Source organism: Lampris incognitus, chromosome 12, assembly GCF_029633865.1.
Source record: "Lampris incognitus isolate fLamInc1 chromosome 12, fLamInc1.hap2, whole genome shotgun sequence".
Taxonomy (NCBI): Eukaryota; Metazoa; Chordata; class Actinopteri; order Lampriformes; family Lampridae; genus Lampris; species Lampris incognitus.
Genome location: NC_079222.1, coordinates 18,642,520 through 18,654,798, shown reverse-complemented (window position 1 = coordinate 18,654,798; position 12,279 = coordinate 18,642,520). Strand labels below are relative to the sequence as shown.

The 12,279-nt window shown below is 44.4% G+C and overlaps 2 protein-coding genes across 2 annotated transcripts; one reads left to right on the top strand and one right to left on the bottom strand.

Moving 5' to 3' along the window:
- The first annotated feature begins 1,212 nt into the window (after nt 1–1,212).
- grp (gastrin-releasing peptide) lies at nt 1,213–3,735 on the top strand. Its single transcript, XM_056291192.1, has 3 exons — nt 1,213–1,519; nt 2,401–2,658; nt 3,276–3,735. The coding sequence occupies exons 1-3, from the start codon at nt 1,366–1,368 to the stop codon at nt 3,317–3,319; spliced, it is 456 nt and encodes a 151-aa protein (XP_056147167.1). The 5' UTR covers nt 1,213–1,365; the 3' UTR covers nt 3,320–3,735.
- A 2,511-nt stretch (nt 3,736–6,246) lies between these two features.
- rx3 (retinal homeobox gene 3) lies at nt 6,247–8,330 on the bottom strand. Its single transcript, XM_056291091.1, has 3 exons — nt 8,087–8,330; nt 7,562–7,794; nt 6,247–6,867 (listed from the first exon to the last, which is right to left on the bottom strand). The coding sequence occupies exons 1-3, from the start codon at nt 8,328–8,330 to the stop codon at nt 6,382–6,384; spliced, it is 963 nt and encodes a 320-aa protein (XP_056147066.1). The 3' UTR covers nt 6,247–6,381.
- Nucleotides 8,331–12,279: the final 3,949 nt, after the last annotated feature.

The window sequence follows — 12,279 nt, the reverse complement described above, 5'->3', positions numbered from 1 at the left end:
CTGCGCCCGAAGAGGAAACACCGAAGGCCGCCTACAGGACGCGGAAGCGTGGCAGGCTAAGCTAACTGCTAGCCCATGCAGTCAGTCATCCTGGCTAACGTTCGCTCTCTTGGACAGTGATTTTTCAATTTTTTAATTGATATGTTGTGTTTTTGTAGGTTTTGGATAAGTTTTTGTCTTTGTGCTGCGTACATGAAATGAAATGACAAATAAAGTGTTCCCGATTCCTGATATATGCACCGTATTACTGCTCTTTTAGTCAAATGTGACTCATAAGACACGTTCCCATTTCTTTAAGGTCTTCCTTGGATGAGGATGCGGTAGACTGGGCGCTGTGATGGAGTCAGAGTTCGAGACCCGGCAATAGCCAAGGGAACTACCCAGCCTCCCAAACGATAACTGTTACCTGCCTACCTGCGCGGTGCACAAAGACAAGTGCGTGCACTTCACATCTGTCCTCACCTATCCTCCTTTGTCTGACAATCTGCGTCAACCGAGTGAGCAAATAAAATGGAATCGCTCAAGTATGAGAATTTCATACAGGTATATCTGGACGTAGGCTTCAAACTGTAAATAAACATCGTGTTCGTTGATTGCATTTCCAGAGAGACGCGTCATCACATGGCACCGATAAAGGATCTGCCAACATAACACAATCACATACAACGTATTGGCAACAAATATCTCATCACTGGTTACAAAACGTGCATATTGTCAGCCAACGACCAACAATGATGGGATCCGCTCGTATTTGAGCTTCCTGCCAACTCCTATTGGATGTGACCTTGATGTCTTTAAGTGGAAAATGGCTTACAAGACAATAAAGACATGTTCTATCGCTGGCTGCATTGTGTGTGAGACGCTCGCTGAATTCAGCAGCATGGGATGACACTGGAGGTGCAGTGAAGTGAGAGAAAACTGCCCCAAAGAAATCGTCACATAAATCGCGTCAAAACCCCCTGTCAATAAACTGTAGCCCCCCCGAGCCTATTATCACCCACGCGTCCGTTATGAATGACGTCTACACTATGCAATCACTGGACAAACAATACCAACTGGAGCAACGATTATAATAGCAGACTACAAACCATAATTTGCCACCCAAAAATCACCGCTGACGTATAAGCCAGTCGGGGGAGGGGAGGGGAGGGGAGGGGGGGGCATTTAACTTTCATCACAAGTCGCGCAATGACACCACAACTTCAGCGAAGCGTGATTTCCCGCGAAGCGGAGCTTTTCTTCCGGAGAGGGGTTTAAATGGCGCTACGAAAACCGGCGATGGCGGAGATTCTCTGAGCTGATAAAAGTGCCAACGACGACTGCGTTATTGTGCGATTTAAAACTGACGGACAACTGACAGACAACATGGGCGAAGTGTGCGTGTGCTCGTCGTGGACGTTCAGACCGGTGTTGCCGGTGGTGGTCGTCATCGTGGCGCTGCTGAGCTGCACGGCGCGCTGTACAGAGAGTCCCGCAGCTGCCGGGAGCCTCTACCCCCGCGGCAACCACTGGGCAGTGGGTAAGGGAGATTCATCCACTCATGGTTTATCCGAACACCTGCAGGGTCGACAGCATAACTCAGATTAGATGACGCCGTTCAGCCTAGTCACACTTTAACACTCGTAAGAAAAACAACGCTTAGGGAAGTAAGCCTGTGATTAAAGGAAATAATAAGAATGCTTTAAAATCATTCACACGTGAACTTCTTCTTGTTCTTCTTCTTACTATTGTTATTATTTCATTATGCTACTAGTTGTAATAGTCTTTATTTACATTGATCCTTTATGTCAGTGCAGTATTTATGCACGCTTGTAGTAGATTTATTTTCAACTATAATCCTGAAGTATTTAGTCTGACAGACACTAACTTTCCAAAAAAAACCAAAAAACTTTTTAAATATTGTACACCAAAACGGGACGAGCATGTCAACGAATTGGCAGACATTACAGTAAGAACTTCACATATGAAGACGGATATTAATCCCACAGTCACGAAGAAATGTGACGACGACATGAATGTGGTGACAACCTGGATTAAATTACCACATATACTGTGTTACTAATGATAACCCAGCCACTGGGGCCGGTGCCAAGCCCGGATAATAGTAGTGGCAGACTGTGTTACTAATGAGGTAGTAGTAGTAATAATAATAATAATAATAATAATAATAATAATAATAATAATAATAAATTGAGTTTGTACAGCGCTTCTCATTTACACTTTAAGAATTGGCTCAAAGATGTGTTTTTTTTATGCCAAAGCCAAACATGTCTCAATAGGTAAAACAGAATAGCAATAAATAAATAAATATATATATATATTAGAATTGATTATTGATTACACACGTGCACAATTCTGACACAGTAATTATACATTCAGTTGTGAACAACTGTTTTGCAGGGCATTTGATGGGAAAGAAGAGCATTGAGGGTTTGCCTGGAGTGCAGGACAACAAGCATGACAGTGACTACTCGTCACCCTCAGAACGAGGGGGCAGGTTGCCCGCTGGACTCGAGCATCCGATGAAGTCAGCGGAGACTTTTCTCAGGGCGCTGGTTCATCCGGAGCAGAAAAGGCAGATGCTACTCGCTGCAGATAGGCTGTTTTTTTCTCAGGGGCAGGCGGAGAGAGGAGGGAAGAGACAACTGCTTCGAAGAGGTCTGTAATCTTAATGAAGGGGTCCATGCACTCAGTCCTGCCTATGATTTATCTCTAAATCATAAATATACGTACAGCTGTGCAACCCTACCATACTTCCTTTACTCATCAAAGGCAGTTTACAGAACTCCTTTCAACAGTTTGTCATGCATTTGCACTGTTCAAGGGGTCCGCGGTGGTGTAGCGGTCTAAGCATCGGCTTTGTGTCGATGCAGTTGCCCATTGGGGACCGGGGTTCGCGCCCCGGTCTCGTCAAATCCGACTATGGCCGGACTCGACGAAGCAGCAATAATTGGCAGCGCTGTCTTCGGGAGGGGGGCGGAGTCGGCTTGTGTTCGTCACGTGGATGCGTCTTTGGGTGTGTCGGAAAAAGCAGTGGTTCGGCCTGGAGTCGCCTTGGCACGGAAGTGGGGAGGCGTCTCCTTCGAGACTGCCGGCTGGAGAAATGCAGTTGGCGAACGCATGCAGTATGAGGGTGGGTGTTTGAATTAAAATAGGGATCTATTGGCCACTAAACTGGGAGAAAAAAGGGTAAAATCAAAGAGAGAGAGAAAAAGAAGAAATTGCTCTGTTCGCATGCTGGCTAACGTATTCCTTCCTTCCTTCCTTCATTTTAGATGTAAGGTGTCAGCTGGCCCTGAACGACAATGGCTGCAGCTGAATACAATACACTAGACTCTGATGCACCGCCAGTCCTTTAATTTGAACACCGTTATCTACAGCACCATACACTGTACATTCCAACAAGTGTACTTAAAAAATAAATTAAAATTAAATTATTGACCCAATTAAGTTCATTTAATTACTTTTCCCAAGGTAATCGGTTTCCTTTTTCTTTTAAGTAAACTTAACTTGTTAGATTTACAGTGTACCAACTATAATCACGTCACATTGTTTTATTCACTGTCTTATCATATTTACAATAATCTGAGTTTATTTATTATTGTATCTTATTCTTGAACAGTTTTGAAACCTAACCAAATGTTAGCTCATAGTTCATCAATAATTCCCAGATTTTTTTTTCAATGTTAATCCAAATATAGTACATTGTTTGAGTACATATCAACAAATTTCTGTTTTGAGCACTGATAATTCTGAATTAAATTATGATTTGTGAAAACTGCATTGTGGATGTCTGAGCATTTTTTCCCCGCATCGCGTTATGAACATAAACGTACATGTTATGACTGGTAACTATAGAGGACCACCTTGTGTACAGCGGTCACTTGAATTTCCGCGCTTTTGAGTTCCGGCCGAAGTATATGCAGTAGCCAATTTATGCCACAAGATGGCGGGCGAAACCCTACTGAAAACGCCAGACGTGAACTCGTATGCTGCAAGCATGAAAATAAACTACGAAAAAGAAAGTTTTTTTTCTCACTGCAAGGAATTGTCAAAAATTGTTGATAGTGACAAGAGCCATGATGCTGTGTCTCACATTTCCTCCGTGCAGGCAAAGCTTATAGAAGATGTAATCAAGCTCTGTCTTTTGAAAGAAAGCAACGCGCACGCGCAAATACACATGCATGCGCGCGCACACACACACACACACACACACACACACACACACACACACACACACACACACACACACACATACCATTTTCTGTCCACAGACTACATATGACAATGGCGACATTAGTCCTTTGCAGGTGCACACAATGAGACATCCTAATTGGACAATTTCATTTGGTTAAGCGTTGGTTAAGTGCATAATTTTCTGTGATCTTGAGGAAAATTGCCTTTCTGTTTTCCTCATTTGTCGTGTGTGAATGATGAACAATGCCAGTAAAAAAAAAAAAAAAAAAAAATAGAAAATAGTATCCAGCTCATCAGGAGCAATGGACTAGAAATAGGCTGTCAGTCACTTATTTGGACTTTGACCTGCGTCATTGTTTATTATCCTATCTATCGACATATAAAATGCTGCATGGGTTAAGCCATACTGCATTTTACAGTTCCAACTCGTGCAGACCCCCCCCCATGATTTTAGAGACAACCCAGAGTAGCTCCATTTTAAAACAATTCTAAATCTGTACATATTTCTGTTAGGAGATTGTGCTAATAGACATTGCTGGCATGTGCAGCTTTCCTTTAGGATGTGCTCGGTCAGGCCCTGGCAGACAATGTGTGCTTACTGAACAAGAAAGAAATACTTTTCCCTATTTTTTATTTATCTTTATTTTTGCAATGAGCTTTCTGTACTTTTGTCTGGCTTAAATTTGATTTTTTTAAAGTATCTAAAATTTAACTTGTGTGTACTCTTAAAAACACCATGATCAAATTAGCTTGTATGTATGTCTGTATGCATACATACAGACATACGTACATCCCATTATTCATGTATGTATGTATACATGAATGTATGAATATATGTATCCAGCTATCAGTTGTCTCCAGAATTTTAGTTGTGTCATCAACCACTAAGGGGTGCTGTACTACTGCTTTCTGTACCGACAAACTCGATCTGCCTGATTTAGTAGTTTAAATATGCCATATATACTCCATCCATCCATTATCCAAACCGCTTATCCTGCTCTCAGGATGGATGCTGGAGCCTATCCCAGCAGTCACTGGGCGGCAGGCGGGGAGACACCCTGGACAGGCTGCCAGGCCTGCAGGGCCATGACATACTCCTCCCAACTTCATAAGCTGCACTCATATATATATATATATATATATATATATATATGTGTGTGTGTGTGTGTGTGTGTGTGTGTGTGTGTGTAAATTTGAGGTTGATGGATCAGTCAGATCATGACTTCTACTGTGGTTTTGGAAAGTGTACATAATGAGCTGTTTTGTTCTAGCTGTATTCACATTCTCGCAACTGTTGCTGAGAGAATTTAAGATGAATTCAGGTCATCCAATTAAGTTTTACATATGAATTTTATTATATATAGAGAAAAAAAACACATCAGATAGATTTTGTTGAAGAAAAGGGTAAAAACTGGATAAACTAACAGGGAAGAGAATAAATCAACAGCTAATCAAAAAAAAAAAAAAAAGCTCAATTTTCCTGAACGGTGGCCAAAATGTGGATGGGTTGAATGGACTTTGAGTTGAATGACACATTCAGCAGGAAAGAAAAAGAAGAGAGTAAATTAGCCATCAAATCATCAAATATCAACATTCAGCAGTTTCAAATTATACAGTTGCTTCATTAAGAAAGACATTTGTCTTCTACATTTAACCCATCCTATTGTATAGGAGCAGTGGGCAGCTTCAGCGCCCAGGGACCAACTCCAGCTCTTTCCACTGCCTTGCTCAGGGGCACAGACAGGGGTATTAACCCTAACGTGCATGTCTTTGTGATGGTGGGAGAGAACCAGAGCACCCGGAGCAAACCCACACAGACACGGGGAGAACATGCAAACTCCACACAGAAAGGACCTGGGACAGCCTGGGGTTCGAACCCAGGAGCTTTGATTATGATGTAACAGTGATAACCACTTGGCCACCATACCGCCCCTGCCGCCTGCCTGCTGTTGTTGTAAAAGTAAAACACAATCTGTCGTTTATCAGCAGAACAACAGAGCAGGGGATAAACAAGCAAAACAAGAGAAAGAAACTGATGGCTGTACGAAGAGCACTCTTCAAAAAAAAAAAATAAGAAAAAAAATTAGAAAATGATCCATAAGCATGAGGATTGTGCCAGTTGTCAACAGATGCAATAGTCAGTGTCTCTGAGTGTGAATGTGCATCACAGCAGTCCATACAACTTCACCAAGTTTTCCCAATAGACTGGATGTGCTCCTTTGCCTTCATCCTCAGCGAGGCAATGCTGGAGTTCCTCGGATCTGTCTCCTCCAGGGCCAGCTTATCTATGAATCCTGAACACTGGTATGTGGTGGGGGACATGGGACATATGGAACCTATATGGGGCAGATGATGGCCGTGTCCCAGGGCGGGGGAGCTGAGGAAGGAGGTTGGCAAGGAGGAAGGCATCGGAGGTGGAGGCGGGGGAGGCGGTGTATAGTGGCCTGGAAGGCCTTGGGAAGCGCTGATGAATCCCGGGAGCGACTGCAGCGAGGTGGAGGTGGTGATCGGCGTTGTGAGCCAGGGATCCAGCTGCAAACCAGCGCCAAGGGAGTTGGTTGGGGAGCGGCTGAAGGACAGCAAGGAGGAAGGGTTGTCCTGGAGCTTGATGGAGCTCACCTCCATCTTCTCCTGGCGCCTCCATTTCGCCCGTCGGTTTTGGAACCACACCTGAAACCACAAAACAAAACAGTATAAGTTATGATGACGTGTTATAAACTGTTATAAACTCTTGACATCTATCCAAATGAAGGACTATAAATTTTTTAAAAAAAAACTCCCCCAAAAATAAAACATATTCTGAAATCCATCATTGTGTTATAGGATCCACACACTGTATAGATGTGAGATGCATAAAGCCAGTCATACTAAACTCTACTTAACTAATTGTATTAATGCCATTAAAAATATCATTTGTCGCAAATTCATTTTTGCAAAACAAATTTCAGCATTAATGCAGCTGTTTAATGAAACGTGGAGTCAGCGTTGACTTCGATTATACAGCCTGCAAATATATCTAAACAATTTTAAATTCAAGTAAAAAAAATGGAAGACGTTAATTGATTTTTTTTGTGTGTGTATAGGAAGATAAAACAAAAAAACGATAGACGTTGCTTATCCTATGTGGCTGTCCAAAGTAATTGGGGGAATTAAACGGGAAACAGTCCAAACGCACTGATATGATGTGTGAAATGGATCTGATTGACCTAAATCTCTAATCGGTGACTCCAGACGTTTCTGATGCTGAATACTGAAGACCGGCATATTCACACCGTTTTTGATTAGTCTAATTCGGCTAAAGCTGCACTACGTGCTTGTGGGGCTATGCAGGGCGTGCAGGTTTGGGACAGTGTGTGGAGGCTACCTGCACGCGGACCTCCGGCAGGTTGACTTTGAGGGCGAGCTCCTCTCGGCTGTACACATCCGGATAATGGGACTTATCAAAGGCTCTCTCCAGCTCGTGGAGCTGAAAGGTGGTGAACGTGGTCCGGTTCCGCCGGTGCTTCTTCTTCGTGTTTTCCTCATCCGACAGTTTGCCGTCTCCCTCCTGCGAGTCGGGACTCACGGGGCCCTCCGATGTGTTCGTGGTACACACACCTACGGATCACAGGGGGGGGGGGGGGGGGGATGTGTAAATGTGTGGTCAAATCACTTTATTACTTTATTTCCAGAGGCTATGCTTCGAACCCTGGTCACATAGTAAAGAAGTGGGGAGGGTTGCAGAACTACAGCTGACAATTAAAAAAAAAACGAAATATGACTTTGTTAAGGAAAAAACAAAAACAAAAAACGGGCATATGTTGGTGATGGCAATCTTCACTTCCTCAAAGCGGCCATCAAAGCGGGTTATCGAAAATAGCGCGGTAACTCATCACCCGTAGCAACTTACTGTCAAAACTTTGACGACTTTTCTTAAGCGGGGCTACAACCACATCCCCGCTCCGTTTGCTGTCTTTTGCCATCTCCGTCGTGCTGTTGAAGGAGGCCGATTTGTTGACGATGCCATCTTTAAATCCCAATATCGCCTCGATGCTGTGAACCCTGGCGGAGTTTCCGGGGCTCTGCGCGAAACGCGCGGATGGAGACACGCGCCCGTCCATCACAACTTCAGTAGATGGTCCAAGAGGCCACATTTTATATATGTCAGCTGTACCGCGGTTATTAAAAAAAGAAAGGGGGGGAAAAACCCTCAACAGTTTCCTCCAAAATGTCTAAACGATTTCTTAATCACCAGTTTTCAAGTTGAAATCTTCTCATTCAAACGGAGGCTTCAAAATTCAAAATCGAAAACAGCTCCCGTGAAAATCCGCAGACAAAACCTGGTTTGGCAGCAGCATCGAGAGAAAAGTTGGTTGTTCGGAGAGCTGTCAGCGCCGGCCTTCGCACCATCTGCCTCAGTGAGGTTGTCGCATCTTGTGAGGGATTTTTTAAAGTGGTCCCTGGTACAAGACCCCCCCCCCATCGCCCCGCTACATGTGACACCCCCCCTGCAGCACGTCAGAGGGGGACGTCGCGTTGGATTTGCCCCTGGATTTACACGGGGGGTGGGGTGGGGGGGTAACTCACTACCTTTCTAACTCCTCCCCATCGCCACTGCTTCACCGTGCAACAGTCAATGCTGGCTGTAAACCTACTTACATAAATCTTAAAGCCATCTTTCCCCTACTCCAGATGTCATGTTCATGTTAGTCTATGAAAAAAAAAGAAAAGAAGGAGCTGGTTGAAGATTACGCCAACAGATTAAGGTGGAAAAAAAAGTCATAATTACAAGATTTCTTGTCAGGACATGGGTTGCAAGATTACAGCTTACTATTTAATCAAAGCGTCAAGACATTATTGCCAAAAAAAGGAGTGAAATTATGTTTGTTTAGAGGATGATTTATTTTTTGTAGTATGCTGCTATTGTGAGTTTATTTAGCCCAGGGACTAGCTAATTTCAATTACTAAACATATAGACCAATGTAAAAAGTAACAACCAGCTCCCCAAATTGTAGAATAAAACCCACTGTAACACATGAAGATATCAGATAGCATGTTAGCTAAACTCAACAAGCCAAAGTCTGTGGGTGTTAAAGGCTAAATGCATATTCAGGATGACCAGGCATATGTTTCTGCTGCATAACTTTAAAAGGACACGAAGAAAAGTTTCTTGTATCAATTTTTTTTTTGCAAATTAGGCTCAAACAAGAGGGCAAAATGCCCTAACTTTGGCAATGTTCAACTAATACATATGTAATTAACACTAAACAAGGATTTGACAGCAGTTTGGTAATCCTTAGCCCACATGCTGTTTAAGGGGATTACATTATTTTACTCAAAAGCGTTAAAACCCCTAAAACTATTTAGCTTTTCCTAATTACAGAAGGTGACATTATCCATTGTTTGCCCGAGAGAGATACAGAGACAGAGAAAAAAAGAAACAAAAAGAAGACAGCGCGAGAGAGAGAGAGAGAGAGAGAGAGAGAGAGAGAGAGCGAGATAGAGAGATACAGAGACAGAGAGAGAGAGCGAGAGAGAGCGAGAGAGAGAGAGAGAGAGAGAGAGAGAGAGAGAGAGAGAGAGAGAGAGAGAGAGAGAGAGAGAGAGCGAGATAGAGAGATACAGAGACAGAGAGAGAGAGCGAGATGGAGATACAGAGACAGAGAGAGAGAGAGAGAGAGAGAGAGAGAGAGAGAGAGAGAGAGAGAGAGTATTAGGGGGATAGACTTTACTATGAAAATTATTGTCAATAGTTGAGTAAGAAAAGAATATTTTGCTATTTTTCAAATAGCAATATTTTGTCTTTGTTTTCTGACCCCCCCCCCCTTTTCTCCCCAGTTGCATCAGGCCAATTACCCCACTCCTGCTCTACCCCCTCTGCCGATCCGGGGAGGGCTGCAGACTACCACATGCCTCCTCCATACATGTGGGTTAATTCGCCAGTCACTTCTTTTCACCTGACAGTAAGGAGTTTCGCCAGGGGGGCATAGCGCGTGGGAGGATCACACTACCCCCCCCTCGAATAGGCGCCCCGACTGACCAGAGGAGGCGCTAGTGCAGCGACCAGGACACGTATCCGCATCCGGCTTCCCACCCGCAGACACGGCCATTTGTGTCTCTAGGGACGCCCGACCAACCCGGAGGTAACAGGGGATTCGAACCGGCAATCCTCGTGTTGGTGAGCAATGGAATCCAATGGCAATATTAAAATTCAATGCACTCGAGCTATTTCAAAGAGGGCTGAATCAGCTCATCTGGATACAAGGTTTCAATAAAGGTTTCTTTAATTTCTGTCAATACAAACATGTTTCATCACTCAGCTAAGGCTACATTTACATGGTCTTGCTAAAAATGAAAAAGTTTTTCCTTTGCATTTTAAAAACGTTCCGCGTTCAGACGACATCGTTTTGAATCCGATCTGCATGCACACGGATCCGCAAAAGACGACTGAAAACGCTGTGTAGTATGCATGCCAGGCCAGTAGTTGGCGGTGAAACTTTGTAGTAGAGAGCCCTTCCGGTGCACCCCAATACGCGCCTGCACAAACGCTTTCTTCTCAGAGCGGTAAGTAAACAAACAGACGAAAGTTTTGCATCCATTCATTCATCCCCGAACCGGGGGGTTAACGGGCCGCTAATCGACGTTTTCAACATAAAACGGTGACCATTCGTTCACACGACAACGGCATTTTGGGGGCCTGAAAACGCAAACTTTTGAAACCGGGTTCCAGAGTGAAATCTTTTCAACACGCAACTAGGAGGCGTCCTAATCAGATGCCCGAACCACCTCAACTGGCTCCTTTCGACGCGAAGGGCGGAAGTCCGAGCTCCTCACCCTATCTCTAAGGTTGAGTGCAGACACCCTTCGGAGGAAACTCATTTCAGCTTACTGCTGATGCTGTACCAATCCGCCTTCCATCCGCCTTCCATCCTACCCTCACTCGTGAACAAGACACTGAGATACTTGAACTCCTTCACTTGAGGCGACAACTCATCCCCAACCTGGAGGGAGCAATCCACCATTTTCAGGTAGAGAACCATGGCCTCAGACTTGGAGGTGCTGACTCTCATCCCCGGCATTTCACACTCAGCTGCAAACCACCCGAGTGCGCGCTGGAGGTCGCATTCTGATGAAGCCAACAAAACCATCTGCGAAGAGCAGAGATGCAATTCTGAGGTTCCCAAACGGACACACTCCTCACCTTGGCTGCACCTTGAGATCCTGGCCATGAATATCACAAACAGAATCGGAGACAAGGGACAACCTTGGCGGAGTCGGACACCCACCGAAAACGTGTTTGACTTTGTGTCGAGAATGCGGACACAGCTCTCACTTTGGTTAAACAAGGACAGAATGGCTTGTAGCAACTGCCCCAGTACCCCATACTCCCGCAGTACTCCCCACAGAGTGCCCCGGGATATACGGTCGTAAGCCTTCTCCAAGTCCACAAAACACATGCAGACTGGCTAGTTTACATGTTTACGTGACACTATGTAAACTAGAAATAAACATGTAAACTAGCAAAACCGGTTCCTGCGAAAACTGTGACGTCACGGCTCCACTTCGCACATGCGTATTACGTTTTCAGTCAAATAGCCATGCGCGAATGAAGACACCATTAACAATGGCGGCTTAGCGAGCTGTGTTTGTGCTGTTATCCCTGCTAAGGTCATTAACGCTCCTTCAGCAAAGTGTAGATTTGCTGCACCATTACTGTGATCAGCGGAGACGCATTATTTACATGCGCCAAATTCTCAATCCACATATACGTCGACGCGCTGAACGGATACTGCAGTAGAAATGCCTCCAAAATATCGGAGTATTTTGACTTGGCATCAATGTTTCCCTGGAATTTTGATGCTTTATAGTCCAGGGTCACTCGGAGTAACAGCTCTACTTCATCGTCCGTCCAGACAAAATTATCTGTTTTAAAGCGTTTCGTCCGTTTGTTTACCCACCGCTCTGAGAAGAAAGCGTTTGTGCGCAGGCGCGTGGTGTTATTGGGGTCCACCGGAAGGGCTCTCTACTGCAATGTTTCACCGCCAACTACTGGCCTGGCATGCATACTACAGCGTTTTCGGTCGTCTTTTGCGGATCTGTTTG